Raw genomic sequence first — 13712 nt, 5'->3', positions numbered from 1 at the left:
TACCGTTTCTTTATGCCATTTAATAGTTAAGCGAAGGAAAGCAAAACAGCACACAAAGAAAACACAGACAAGGCAACACTGAATGCGGCAAGGTCTGGGGGGAGATCTCTCAGGGACGGTCCCGGCTGGGCCCTACTTGCTGCTGCGGCTCTTGGAACTGGATCGGAGGGGCCGGTAGACGCCGACCACCACGGCGTGGTCTCGCTCGTAGGGCTCCAGGGTCAGCTGCTCTTGGGGCTTCAGATTCTCCTGCTGCAGCTTCCTCACCTCAGAGGCGAACACCGACTCGGCCGACGCGGTGGAGTCGATGCAGTTGGCCTTGATGGAGATGAGGAAGTGGCCCCCGTTGCGCAGGAAGGTGTGGGCATTCAGGGCCAGGATGCGGGACTGGTCGGGCTGAGCCACATCCGCGAAGATCACATCCACCATCCCCACGAGCATGCGGTACTTGAGCGGGTGCCGGGCGTCTTCCAGGACCGGGATGATGTTGGTGCGGCTCTTGGCGACGTTGACCAGATCGCGGCCGGCGCGGTGAGAGAACTCGACCGCGTAGACCAAGCCGTCGGGGCCGATGATGTCGGAGACGTGGGAGACCGTGGTGCCCGAGGCGGCGCCCAGGTACAGCACCTTGCACTTGGGCTTGATGTGGATCTGGTCGACGCCGCCCAGGATGGCCGCGGCCAGCTTGGAGCGGAAGGGGTTCCAGGTGCGGTACTCCACCTTCGCGCCGCCCTCGTTCACCGTGACCCGCCGCTCGCCGTACACCGACTGGCCGGGCACCATATTCAGCGTGACCAGCGCATCCTCCATGCCGCGGTAGATGAAGACGCCCTCGTGCCGGTGCGGCTCCACCGTCACGATCCTCATCCCCTTCTTGCGGCGGTTCTTGTTCTTGCCACCGCGCCGCCCGCCGCCGTAGCCGCCGCCGCCACCGCCGCCGTAGCCGCCGCCGCCGCCGCCACCGTAGCCGCCGCCGCCGCCACCGTAGCCGCCACCGCCGCCGCCACCGCCACTGCCACCGCGGTCCCAGCCGCCGCTGCGATCCCAGCCGCCGCCGCTGCCGCCGCCGCCGCCACCGCTGCTGCTGCCGCCGCCGCCGCCGCCACGGTCCCAGCCACCGCTGCGGTCCCAGCTGCCCCGGTCGCCGCCGCCACCGCCACCGCCGCCACCGCCACCGCGCCCGCGGCCCCGGCTGAAGGTACGGCCCCGCGAGCCGTAGCTGCTCTTGCCGCCCTGGCCACCTCCATCACCGCCGTAGCCTCCCCTGCCTCGTCCTCCGCCCCAGCCGCCACCCCAGCGGCCGCCGGAGCCGCCCCCGCGCCAAGAGGACTTCATGGCGCACCCCGGGCACCGGTTGTCAGCTGCGGCCGGTGGCTCCGGGCGGCGGTCCTGGCGCAGGAACAAAGGCTGTCGGCAGCTGTCGGCGGCACCGCTCGCCGAGCTCCCGCCGCACGGACGCCGAGCGCGGCAGTGGAGCGGACCCGCAGTGCCGCAGTGCCGCAGTGCCGCACCGCCCGCGCCCTTGACGCAGGCATTGGCGTCATCGCATCAGCCGCTGGGGCGAGGCTGGAGCCCCCGGAAGCCCCCCTGGCTGCAGACGTGGCCTGCTGCCTGCTCCCGCTCCCCTCCCCCACCCACCTGCTTTCTCAGGGACCCCACGCACCTCTCTTGGGCTGCAGGAAGGGGGTGTCTTCTGGGCAGGACTGGGGGAGATAAGCACGGGCTTCGGTCCTGACTGGGCCGCTCGCTTGCTGTGTGGTCTCAGGAAGCTCACCGACCCTCTCTGCGGATCCTGTGTGAACTTGAACAAGTTTCTTGCGCTATCTGCCTCTCATCATCCCACCTGTAAAGCAGAACCTGCCTCAAAGGGGTTCATTTTTTAAAAAAACAAAACATTTTTATTGATTTCAGAGAGGAAGGGAGAGGAAGAGGGAGAGATAGAAGCATCAATGATGAGAGAATCATTGATCGGTCGCCTCCTGTACGCCCCCTATTGGGGATCAAGTCCAGATCGAGCCTGTTACGAAGAATCCAGCGGTGACCTGGTCCACAGGTCAACGCTCAACCACTGAGCCATCCCCGCAGGCTAAATGCATTTCTTTTGGTCAATCTTTTTTTTTTTTCTTTTTTTTTAATATGTTTTGCCCTAACCGGTTTGGCTCTGTGGATAGAGCGTCAGCCTGCGGACTCAAGGGTCCCAAGTTTGATTCCAGTCAAGGGCATGTACCTTGGTTGCGGGCACATCCCCAGTGGGAGGTGTGCAGGAGGCAGCTGATTGATGTTTCTCTCTCATTGATGATTCTAGCTCTCTCTCCCTCTCCCTTCCTCTCTGTAAAAAATCAATAAAATATATTTTTAAAATATGGTTTATTGATTTCAGAGAGAGGAAGGGAAAGGGAGAGATATAGAAGCATTCATGAGCCCTGGCTGGTTTGCTCAGTGGCTAGAGTGCCAGCCCTCCGACTGAAGGGTCCCGGGTTCAATTCTGGTCAAAAAGCACATGCCTGGGATGCAAGCTTGATCCCCCGCTCCAGTAAGGATGTGTGCGGGAGGCAACCAATTGATGTGTCTCTCTCAAATCGATGTTTCTGTCTCTCCCCCTACCTTTCATTTCCTCTAAAAATCAGTGGAAAAATATCCTTGGAAGAGGATTAAAAAAAATCTATAATCATCGATCAGCTGCCTCCTGCATGCCCCCCACTGGGGATCCAGCTGCAACCCACTTATGTGCCCTGACCAGGATCCAACTGTGACCTCCTGGTTCATGGGTTGATGCTCAACCACTAGGCCAAACTGGCCAAGCTCTTTTGGCCAATCTTTTTATTGAGGTATAGTTTAAATATACTGTATATAACAAAAGTGCCAGTTTGTTTTGTTTTAAATCAGTGCATTGCTGTAGAGCTTTAATCACTTGAGAATGGTTCTGGCACTCTTTTTTAAAAATATTTTTTATTGATTTTTCACAGAGAGGAAGGGAGAGGGATAGAGAGTTAGAAATATCAATGAGAGAGAAACATTGATCGGCTGCCTCCCGCACACCTCCCACTGGAGATGTGCCTGCAACCAAGGCACATGCCCCTGACTGGAATCGAACCTGGGACCCCTCAGTCTGCAGGCCAATGCTCTATCCACTGATCCAAACTGGTTAGGGCGGTTCTGGTACTCTTATACAAGGTTGGTGGGAGTCCCAATTGGTACACATACTCAAACAAAACACTTAAACAACGAACCTAAACTTCGACTTAGTTAACTGCTAAAATTTTATCCTAAAGGGACAACCCCAGCAATGACCAGTGATGGTAGTTAGGACTAGTGGAGCAAGGGTGGTAGTGAACACTGTTGTCGTTGAAGGGGTGGAGGAGCTGGGATGAAGTAGACTAAATACAAGAGATATTTAGAAGATAGAATTGTCCTCACCCATGTGGTTCAATGGTTAGAGTGTCGGCCTGGGCACCAAAGGGTCACAGGTTTGATTCCTGGTCAAGGGCATGTACCTGGGTCAATGTGTTGTATCTCTCTCACGTCGATGTTTCTCTCTCTCTTCCCCCCTCCCTTCCTTCCTTTCTCTCTGAAAAAAAAAAAAAAAAAAAAAGCAATGGATATTGAGAAGATAGAATCCACAGGACTTTCTGACAGACTATAGTAAATCAGAAAGTGGAAAATTCCAACTGTGGGTTGCTAAGGTGTAATGGCTCCCCTGCTGTGGCTAGCTGCAGCCCTGGTTGCTCTCTTAGCTCTACTCCATCAACTGTGCGGAATCCCAGAACCTCTTCAGGGAACATGGCGTAGAAGAAACTGTTGATTCTTCAGAGTGAGTGGGTCAGAGCCCTGAATCCTATAATGTGCCTCAGCAGAAGCCAAGAATCTCATATTTATCCTTGAATTCTAGTCTACACTTCAAAAATCCGTTCTTTCAGTCTGCAGTATCTTCTTTAGTATATATATAAAAAAAGAACCATTGGGCAGCACCAAGGACAGCGAACACGCCAATGTAGAACCTCTCGTGTTTGGTCAGCACCACGGACAGCGATACCAATTGGAGCTGTTTTGGAGACTGGCGTTGGCTTCCATGCCAGGAAGCCAACCCAAGAGCAGAAGGTGGTGTGAGCAACTAGAAGACCGCCCTATCAGAGGGATTAATTGCCTACTCCAGAGCAAGACAAAACGTACTTGAAGGCCAGGGGAAATGTCAGGCAGGAGGTACTGAGGTGCACACATTCCATCTGGGGCCAGGATTCTTCTTGTCTCAAATTCATGGACAACAATACCAGTTTCCCTGGGGGCCAGAGTACCTCCTTAATGGGCACCAGAGTCTATTTGCTGGAATGTGGACAAGGATCAGAGAGCACAAAAGATGGTTCCGGAGGTGGATGGTTCACATAAAACACTACTTAGAGGTACCTGCTCGCATTACAAATTGAGGAGCGTTCTCCAAAATGATGAGCTATGATTGATGCTGTGAATTGGATTTCCCCCAAATCAGAGATTGTAATGGTTAATTTTATGTGTCAGTTTGGGTCACAGAGTGCTCACATATTTGGTCAATCATTATTCTGAGTTGTTCTGTGAAGATGTTTTGGGATTAAGAGAAACATTTATATTGGTAGACTGGGGAAAGCAGACTGCCTTCTGTAATGTGGGTGGGCCTCATCCAGTTGTCAAAGGCCCGAATCAAACAAAAGGCTGATCCAGTTCAAAGACTATCAGGCAGAATTCTCTTGGGAGAAGGTCAGCCTTCTGTTTGATTCAGTGCTGGGAAGACAAGTTGCCAAAACTTCTGGCTGTAAAAACTAGTGGGGAGTATGGCTGAGTAACACGGAGGTTGCAGGAGTCCCAGGCAGTTTCCCCTTTAAGGGTCTATGCACAGACTTACCTGGACTTACTCACTCTGAGCTCCAGCACTGGGGCAGCAGCTTGAAGGGAACCTGAGATATTTGGGGAGGAACTAACTTGTCTGGAATCAGGTCCAGCAGCTTTCTTCCAGAGATAAGTGCTTGCAGAGGCCTGAGTTCTTTTGCTGAGTCCTCCATGCCTGAGTTGACAGGATGCTCCATAGCTGAATCTCCATGAACCTGGCTCACAACTTTCCCCGCTCCCTGGTGACTCTCTGAGACCCAGACCCTCCCTACTTACAGGCTCATCCAAGCCATTTCCAGTGACTTCTCCATACAACTGCCTCTCTTGCCTCATGCTTTGGACTTTAACATCTCTCAAATAAGCATCAGCTGGCATCAGCATGCCCTGTACCTCTCAATAAGTGGCCCCAGGCCTGGCATTAGCGGCAACGTGCCCTGGTTCACCGTGTGGCCTCTCCTGGGCACCTCCAAACTCAGCACAAGTAGCAGCCATCTGCAGATTGCTTTGGAGTTCATGCTGGGTGGCCCCAAGTAGGGTACAGTTAGAGGCTGACTTTGAAACTCCTGAGAAGCCCAGAGCCATTGTACCTGGTGATCAACTTTTACCATGCCAGATTACAACCTTACCACCTACACAAGTGACACACTCAAGGGGAGAACTCAGTGAGCACCAAAGCCCCACAGAAGCAAGTCCTGCCCCATAGGGTTGGCTCCTGCAATGCTGCTCCTCAGCTGCAGTCGAAGCTTATTTTCCCATCCGATTTACCTGAGGGTCAATCCCTCACAGTATTGCCAACATAAATCAAAGCTCAATACAACAGGAAAGTGCACACAGCTCACATGGGAGCGTACCTGAAGTGCCCAGCTTAGGTGACTGGGGAAGCTGAGCTACAGTGCCCTACAGGACACCTGCTATCAAGGGCAGTCTACTAAGTCCAGGAGACACAGCAGCTCTGCCTAATAAACAGAAGCAAGCACAGGGAAGCAGCCAAAATTCAGAGACAAAGAAACACATCACAAATGAAAGAACAGGAGAAATCTCCAGAAAAAGAACTAAATAAAATGGAAGCAAGAAAACTACCAGATACTGAGTTCAAAACAATGGTTAAAATGATCCTCAAGGAATTAATGAGAACTTCCAGGAACTTAGTGAGAATTACTAGGAAATTAGAACATCAACAACATAAAAAAGCTATCAGAAATGAAGCATACAATAACTGAAATAAAAAGTAATTTACAGGCAATCAACAGTAGAGAATACAAGGAAACAAAAAACACCCAAGAAAAAGAGAAAAAAACAATGAAGACAGTGTAAGGAGCCTCTAGGACAACTTCAAATGTGCCAACATTCACATAAAGGAAATGCTGGAGGGAGAAGAGGGGGAGCAAGAAATCGAAAACCTATTTGAAAAAATGACAGAAAACTTCCTTACCTGGTAAAAGAAATAGACATACAAGTCCAGGAAGCATAGAGTCCCAAACGAGATGAACCCAAAGAGGCCCACACCAAGACACATCATAATTAAAATGCCAATGGTTAAAGACAAACAGAGAATCTTAAAAGTAGCAAGACAAAAAAAAGCAGGTATGCCCTAGCCAGTTTGGCTCAGTGAACAGAGCATTCGTCCACAGACTGAAGGATCCTGGGTTTGATTCCGGTCAAGGGCATGTACCTTGGATGCAGGTTTGATCCCCGGCTCTGGTCAGTGACTGTGCAGGTGGCAACCAATCCATGTCTCTCTCATATCGATGTTTCTCTCTCTGTATCTCTCTCCCTCCCTTCCACTCTCAAAGAAAAAAAGAAAAGCAGTTAATTACCTATAAGGAAGCACCTATACAAATGTCAGCTAATTTCTCAACAGAAACTATGCAGGCCAGAAGGGAGTGGTGAGAAATATTAAAAGTGATGAAAAGCAAGGATCTACAACCAAGATTACTTTATCCAGCAAAGCTATTATTTAGAATTGAAGGTCAGAGAGAGCTTCACAGACAAGAAAAAGCTGAAGGAGTTAGTTTATCATCACCAAACGAGTGTTACATGAAATGCTAAAGAGGCTTCTTTAAGGAGAAGAAGAGCTTCCTTTCTGGTCACCGCCAAGATGCAGATTTTCATAAACTCGCAGGAAAAGCCATCACTCTCAAAGTTGAACCCTCGGATACAATAGAAAATGTATAGGCCAAGATCCAGGATAACGAAGAAATTCCTCCTAATTAGCAAAGACTGGAAGATGGATGTACTTTGTCTGACTACCACATTCAAAAGGAGTCTACTCTTCATCTTGTGTTGAGACTTCGGGTAGTGCTAAGAAAAGGAGGAAGTCTTACACGACTCTCAAGAAGAATAAGCGCAAGAGAAAGGTTAGGCTGGCTGTCCTGAAATACTACAAAGTAGATGAGAACGGCAAAATCAGTGGCCCTCGTGGGGAGTGCCTTTCAGATGAATGTGGTGCTGGAGTTTTTATGGCCTGCCACTTTGACAGCCATTATTGTGGCAAATGTTGTCCGACCTATTGCTTCAACCAACCAGAAGACAAGTCATTGTATTGGGGTCAATAAAAGACACAAACTAGAAAAAAAAAAAATAATAAAGAAGAAATAAAAGATCAAAATATAATAAAATGCCAATACATGCATCTCTATCAACAATTGAATCTAAAAATCAAAATAAATGAACAAGGAATCTAATGTACAAAATAAACTGATGAATTAAATAGAACCAGAGGCATGGAAACACATAGCAGGCTGACGAATCTCAGAGGGAAGCCGAGAGGGGACAAAGGGGTGCCAGGAAGAGATTAATTAAATAATTTATATGGCTTTCGTCTCAGAAGCAACTTTCTTCGGTCATCCTGAATCCTGGTTCATCCGACACCAGCTGCCTCCAACATGCGGCCGAAGTACAACCCCAACAAAATCAAAGTTGTATACCTGAGGTGCACCGGTGGGGAAGTGGGTGCCACGTCTGCCCTGGCCCCCAAGATCGCCCCCCTGGGCCTGTCTCCAAAAAAGGTTGGTGATGACATCGCCAAAGCAACCAGTGATTGGAAGGGTCTGAGGATTACAGTGAAACTGACCATTCAGAACAGACAGGCCCAGATTGAAGTAGTGCCTTCTGCCTCTGCCCTGATCATCAAAGCCCTTAAAGAACCGCCAAGAGACAGAAAGAAGCAAAAGAACATTAAGCACAGTGGAAATATCACTTTTGATGAGATTCTCAGCATTGCCCGACAGATGCGGCACCCATCTTCAGCTAGAGAACTCTCTGGAACCATTAAAGAGATCCTGGGGACTGCCCAGTCTGTGGGTGCAATGCTGATGGCTGCCACCCTCATGACATCATAGATGATATCAACAGCGGTGCAGTGGAATGTCCGGCTAGTTAAGAACTACAAAGGAAGAATGTTTTAATTAAAGATCATTTGGCAACCAAAAAAAAAAAAAAAAAAAGAATTTATGTGGACATATGCATTACCTATGGACACAGACAGAGTGGTGAAGGCCTGGGATGGGGCAGGAACAAGGTGGAGGGGGAAATGGGGAAGCGGGGAAAGGGGGGCATCTGTAATACTTTTATTTATTTTAATTTCTTTATTGATTAAGATATTACATATGTATCCTCATCCCTCCATTAACCCCCTGCCCCCACTCATACCGTCACCCCCCTGGTGTTCGTGTCCATTGGTTAGGCTTTCATGCATGCATACAAGTCCTTTGGTTGACCAACATCTGTAATACTTTAAACAATAAAGGTGTGGTTTTTTTTTAAAAGCAAAAAATAAAAAAAAATAATAAAATAAGAAAACTTATCCTATTAATGCCACATCTTGTGACCTCATTAGTTACTTCCTTACTCCAAAAACAGACACTGAAAGTCAGGGCTTCAACATGAATTTTGGGGAGACACACTGAAATCTATAGTAATGAGCTGCTGTTCCAAAGGTCTTCTTTCTAGGAGAACCTTAGAAATCATCAGCAGTTTATCGTTTTACAGAATAAGAAACTGACAAATTAAAAATGGCAGTGGAGTAAGTGGATGCTGTAGACACACCCTCATGTCCAAACTGGAATTACAACTAAAATGCAGAAAAACTTACTGAATAATCAATGGAAGACTCGCTGGAGAGGACCAAAAATGGAGACCACATAGAGGCTGGTAGGAGGGGCTGAGGAGCAAAAGGGCTGCCCGGGCACCCACAGACAGGAGCTGAAGTTCCAGAGAGATATCTCAGCTGTGGGCAGTTGCCACTGAGAACTCTGGGGTCAAATCCCAAGCTGGGCCCCCAGCAGAGAGCACCAGAACTGAGAAAGGTACCCACATAATATCTGGCTGTGAAAAGCAGCAGGGTAGCTGTCTGCCAGGGAGAGACGGCTGGAAATTCAGGCACCCTCTTAAAGGGCCAACACATAAAATTCCATGTGGAGCCATCCATCTTTTGCTCCGAAAGAGGAACAGCTGAGTGGACTGAATTGAAGCAGGGTGAGCAGAAGCCAGGATTGAGGCTCTGGGGTTAGAGTTTAGAAGGCAGACACCCCGGTTCCCTGTGCTGAGCCATTCCCTCACGCTGCAGAGGCAGTCTTTCTCATGCAGACAATTGTTATAGAGGTGGCACTGCCTGGGGGGAAGACAGCTGACCCACCCTATTGGAAAACACCTTGCCCTTTACCAGACTGAGAGTAACAATGAGCCTCCAGGCAGAAACAGTTACCCTACCCTGTTGAAAAAATCTCTTGCCACACCTGTGGTTGACTGTCATGAGTGCACATTAAGAGGAATTCTATTAGTCTGCAGTCAGAGGCAGTCTCTGGAGGCTTTGAGTCTTTGCCTGATATAATTAGTCGGAAACAGCACTTGACAGTGTCAGGCACCAGAGACTGGGAGGCGTAGAGGATCTACTTAATACATAGTCACAAACCCAAACAGGCAACCAAAATGAGGAAACAAAGAACCCACAAATGAAAGAGCAAGAGAATTCTCCAGAAGAAGAGATAAATGAAACAGAGATAAGAAATTTAATCTGAGACAAACCTACAGCCAACATTATACTCAATGGGCAAAAATGAAAACCATTTCCCCTAAGAACAGGAACAAGACAGGGATGCCCACATTCATCACTCTTGTTCGACATAGTACTAGAAGTGCTAGCCATAGTAATCAGACAAGAAGAAATAAAAGGCATCCAAACTGGAAAAAGAAGTAAAACTATCATTATTCGCAGGTGACATATTGATAGAAAACCCTAAAAACTTCATCAAAAAACTACTAGACTTAATAAATGAATTCATTAATGTAGCAGGATACAAAATTAACACCCAGAAATCTATGGCTTTTTTATACACCAATAATGAACTCACATAAAGAGAAACTAAAAAAACAACCAAACACACACACAAAAAAACATACCAAAAAAACCCCATAGCTTTGCACAGTGGCAGTATCATAGCCAATGAGGTTTATCTGAGGCGCGATTATTGCTAATTGAAAACAAAAACAAACAAACAAACGAACAACCCATATACCACTGCAACAAAAAAATTAAGATATCTAGGAATAAATTTAACTAAGGAGGTAAAAGACCCAAACTCAGAAAACTAAAGGACATTGAAAAAAGAGATAGAGGAAGACATGAACAAATGGAAGACTATACCATGTTCATAATTGGTAGAATCAACAACATTAAAATGTCCATACTACCCAAAGCAATCTATAGATTCAATGCAATCCCCATTAAAATATCAATGGCATATTTCACAGACCTAGAATAAACTCTCCAAAAATTCATTTGGAATAAAAAACGACCCCACAATACTGAGAAAGAAGAAACAAAGATGGAAGTATCACAATACCAGACATCAAGCTTTATTACAAAGCCACTGTTCTCAAAACTGCCTGGTACTGGCATAAGAACAGACATATAGACCAATAGAACAGAACAGAGAACCCAGAAATCAACCCAAGCCATTATGCTCAATTAATATTTGACAAAGGAGGCAAGAGCATACAATGGAGTCAAGACAGTTTCTTCAATAAATGGTGTTGGGAAAACTGGACAGATAAATGCAAAAAAAATGAAACTAAACCACCAACTTACAACATACACAAGAATAAACTAAAAATGGATAAAGTACTTAAATGTAAGACGCGAAACCATAAAAATCTTAGAAGAATCCATAGGCAGCAAAATAGCAGACATATATCATAGCAATATCTTCACCGATACAGCTCCTAGAACAATAGAAACTAAGGAGAAAATAAACAAATGGGACTACATCAAAATACGCTTCTGCACAGCAAAAGAAACCATCAACAAAACAATAAGAAAGCCCACTGCATTGGAGAACATATTGCCAATGTTATATCCGATAAGGGTCTAATATCCAAAATTTATAGGGAACTCATACATCTTAACAAAAGGAAGATAAACAATCTAATAAAAAAATGAACGAAGGACCTAAATAGACATTTTTCGAAAGTGGACACAGAGCCCCAGCTGGTTTGGCTCAGTGGATAGAGTGTCGGCCTGCAGACTAAAGGGTCCCAGGCTCGATTCCAGTCAAGGGCATGTACCTTGGTTGCGGGCACATCCCCAGTAGGGGGTGTGCAAGAGGCAGCTGATCGATGTTTCTCTCTCATTGATGTTTCTAACTCTCTATCCCTCTCCCTTCCTCTCTGTTAAAAATCAATAAAATATATTTAAAAAAAAACACCAATAAGAAAGCCCACTGCATTGGGAACATATTGCCAATGTTATATCCGATAAGGGTCTAATTTCCAAAATTTATAGGGAACTCATACATCTTAACAAAAGGAAGATAAACAATCTAATAAAAAAATGAACGAAGGACCTAAATAGACACTTTTCAAAAGTGGACACAGAGCCCCGGCTGGTTTTGCTCAGTGGATAGAGTGTCGGCCTGCAGACTAAAGGGTCCCAGGTTCGATTCCTGGTCAAGGGCACATGCCAGGTTGTGGGCTCAATCCCCAGTAGCGGGTGTGCAGGAGGCAGCCGATGGATGATTCTCTCTCATCATTGATGTTTCTATCTTTCTTTCCCTCTCCCTTCCTCTCTGAAATCAATACAATTATATAAAAAAAAAAAAGTGGACACACAGAAGGCCAAGAGACATATGAAAAAATGCTCAAAGTCACTAATCATCCAAGAGATGCAAATCAAATCAACAATGAGGTATCATCTTATACCTGTCAGAATGGCTAACACCAACAAATCAACAAATGACAAGTGCTGGTAAGGATGTGGGGAAAAAGGAACCCTCGTGCACTGCTGGTGGGAATGCAGACTGGTGCCGCCACTGTGGAAAACAGTATGGAGTTTCCTCAAAAAATTAACAACGGAACTCCCATTTGACCCAGTAGTCACACTTCTAGGAATATATCCCCAAAAATCAGAAACACCAATCAGAAAGGATATATGCACCCCTCTGTTCATGGCAGCACAATTTACCATAGCTAAGATTTGGAAACAGCCTAAGTGCCCATCAGCAGATGAGTGGATTAAAAGACTTTAGTACATTTACACAATGGAATACTTACTACGCTGCTGTAAAAAAGAAAGAACTCTTACAATTGGCAACAGCATAGATGGACCCGGAGAGCATTATGCTAAGTGAAATAAGCCAGTCAGAGAAAGATAAATATCACATGATCTCACTCATTTGTGGAATATAATGAACAACATAAACTGATGAACAAAAATAGATCCAGAGACAGAAGCATCGAACAGGCCATCAAACTTCAGAGGGAAGGCAAGGCAAGATGGGAGGAGGGAGGCGTAAGAGATCAACCAAAGGACTTATATGCATGCATATAAGCAAAACCAATGGACACAAACACTGGGGGGATGAGGGCATGTTCTAGGGGGTGGGAGTGGCCAGGGAAGGGTCAATGGGGGAAAAGGGAGACAATATGTAATACTTTAAACAATAAAGAATTAAAAACATTTATCTGAAACAGACTTCAGAATAATAGATGCTCAACAGCATGAGAAAAGATATAACTGTGAAAAAAGAATAGTCGGAAATAAAGAACAGCACAAATAAAGAACACATTGGAAGGAATACACAGCAGAGTACAGGACCGAATTAGAGAATTAGAAGACAGGGTTGAAAAAAATCACTCAATCAGGGAGCCAAAAAGAAAAAATAATTAAAAAACAGGAGAGCTTAAGAGAGCTGTGGGACAACATGAAACAAAACAATATTCAAATAGCAGGTGTGCCAGAAGAGGCAGAAAGGGAGAAAGGGATGGAGAACATGTTTGAAGAAATAATGGCAGAAAACTTCCCTAACCTGGTAAAGGAAAAAGTCACAGAGAACCCCAAAATAAGAAAAACTCAAACAGGCCCATACCCAGACACATCATAATGAAAATGCCAAAACTCAGATTAAGAAACTGAGATCAAGGCTAGCTGGCTTGTCCACACTACAAGTCTTGTAAACAGCAAATTCCTATAAATTATCTAAAAATCCCCACAAATAGGCTCTCCTTATGTCATGAAACTGTTGGCTGATATGGAAATGCAAAGCATGCCAAACACAAAATTTTAAGCATATTTTTAAAAATTCCAACTGAGCCCTACCAGTTTGGCTCAGTGGATAGAGCATTGGCCTGTGGACTGAAGAGTCCTGGGTTTGATTCCAGTCAAGGGCACATGCCCAGGTTGTAGGCTGAATTCCCAGTAGGGGGTGTGCAGAAGGCAGCTGATCAATGATTCTCTCTCATCAGTGATGGTTCTCTCTCTCTCTCCCTTCCTTTCTGAAATCAATAAAAATATATTAAAAAATTTTTTTCAACTGACCCATGTACCTTCACTAACCTCAATAAAATTTTTATGATCTGAA

General features: G+C 46.2%; 2 protein-coding genes and 2 pseudogenes across 2 annotated transcripts; 3 read left to right on the top strand and 1 right to left on the bottom strand.

The window, feature by feature from the left end:
- Window positions 1-1418, bottom strand: FBLL1 (fibrillarin like 1). Its single transcript, XM_054717044.1, has 2 exons — window positions 1239-1418; window positions 1-1022 (listed from the first exon to the last, which is right to left on the bottom strand). Exons 1-2 carry the CDS (start codon window positions 1333-1335, stop codon window positions 133-135), a joined length of 987 nt encoding a protein of 328 aa, XP_054573019.1. The 5' UTR covers window positions 1336-1418; the 3' UTR covers window positions 1-132.
- A 4045-nt stretch (window positions 1419-5463) lies between these two features.
- On the top strand, window positions 5464-7412 carry LOC103291625 (ubiquitin-40S ribosomal protein S27a-like; annotated as a pseudogene).
- Window positions 7413-7742: 330 nt separating this feature from the next.
- On the top strand, window positions 7743-8267 carry LOC103291570 (60S ribosomal protein L12-like). Its single transcript, XM_054717043.1, has one exon. The coding sequence runs from the start codon at window positions 7743-7745 to the stop codon at window positions 8196-8198; it is 456 nt and encodes a 151-aa protein (XP_054573018.1). The 3' UTR covers window positions 8199-8267.
- Window positions 8268-10271: 2004 nt separating this feature from the next.
- Window positions 10272-10354, top strand: LOC114233786 (U4 spliceosomal RNA; annotated as a pseudogene).
- The last annotated feature ends 3358 nt before the right edge of the window (window positions 10355-13712 follow it).

Source organism: Eptesicus fuscus, chromosome 6 (assembly GCF_027574615.1).
Source record: "Eptesicus fuscus isolate TK198812 chromosome 6, DD_ASM_mEF_20220401, whole genome shotgun sequence".
NCBI lineage: Eukaryota > Metazoa > Chordata > Mammalia > Chiroptera > Vespertilionidae > Eptesicus > Eptesicus fuscus.
This window is presented reverse-complemented; position numbering and strand designations above follow the sequence as displayed.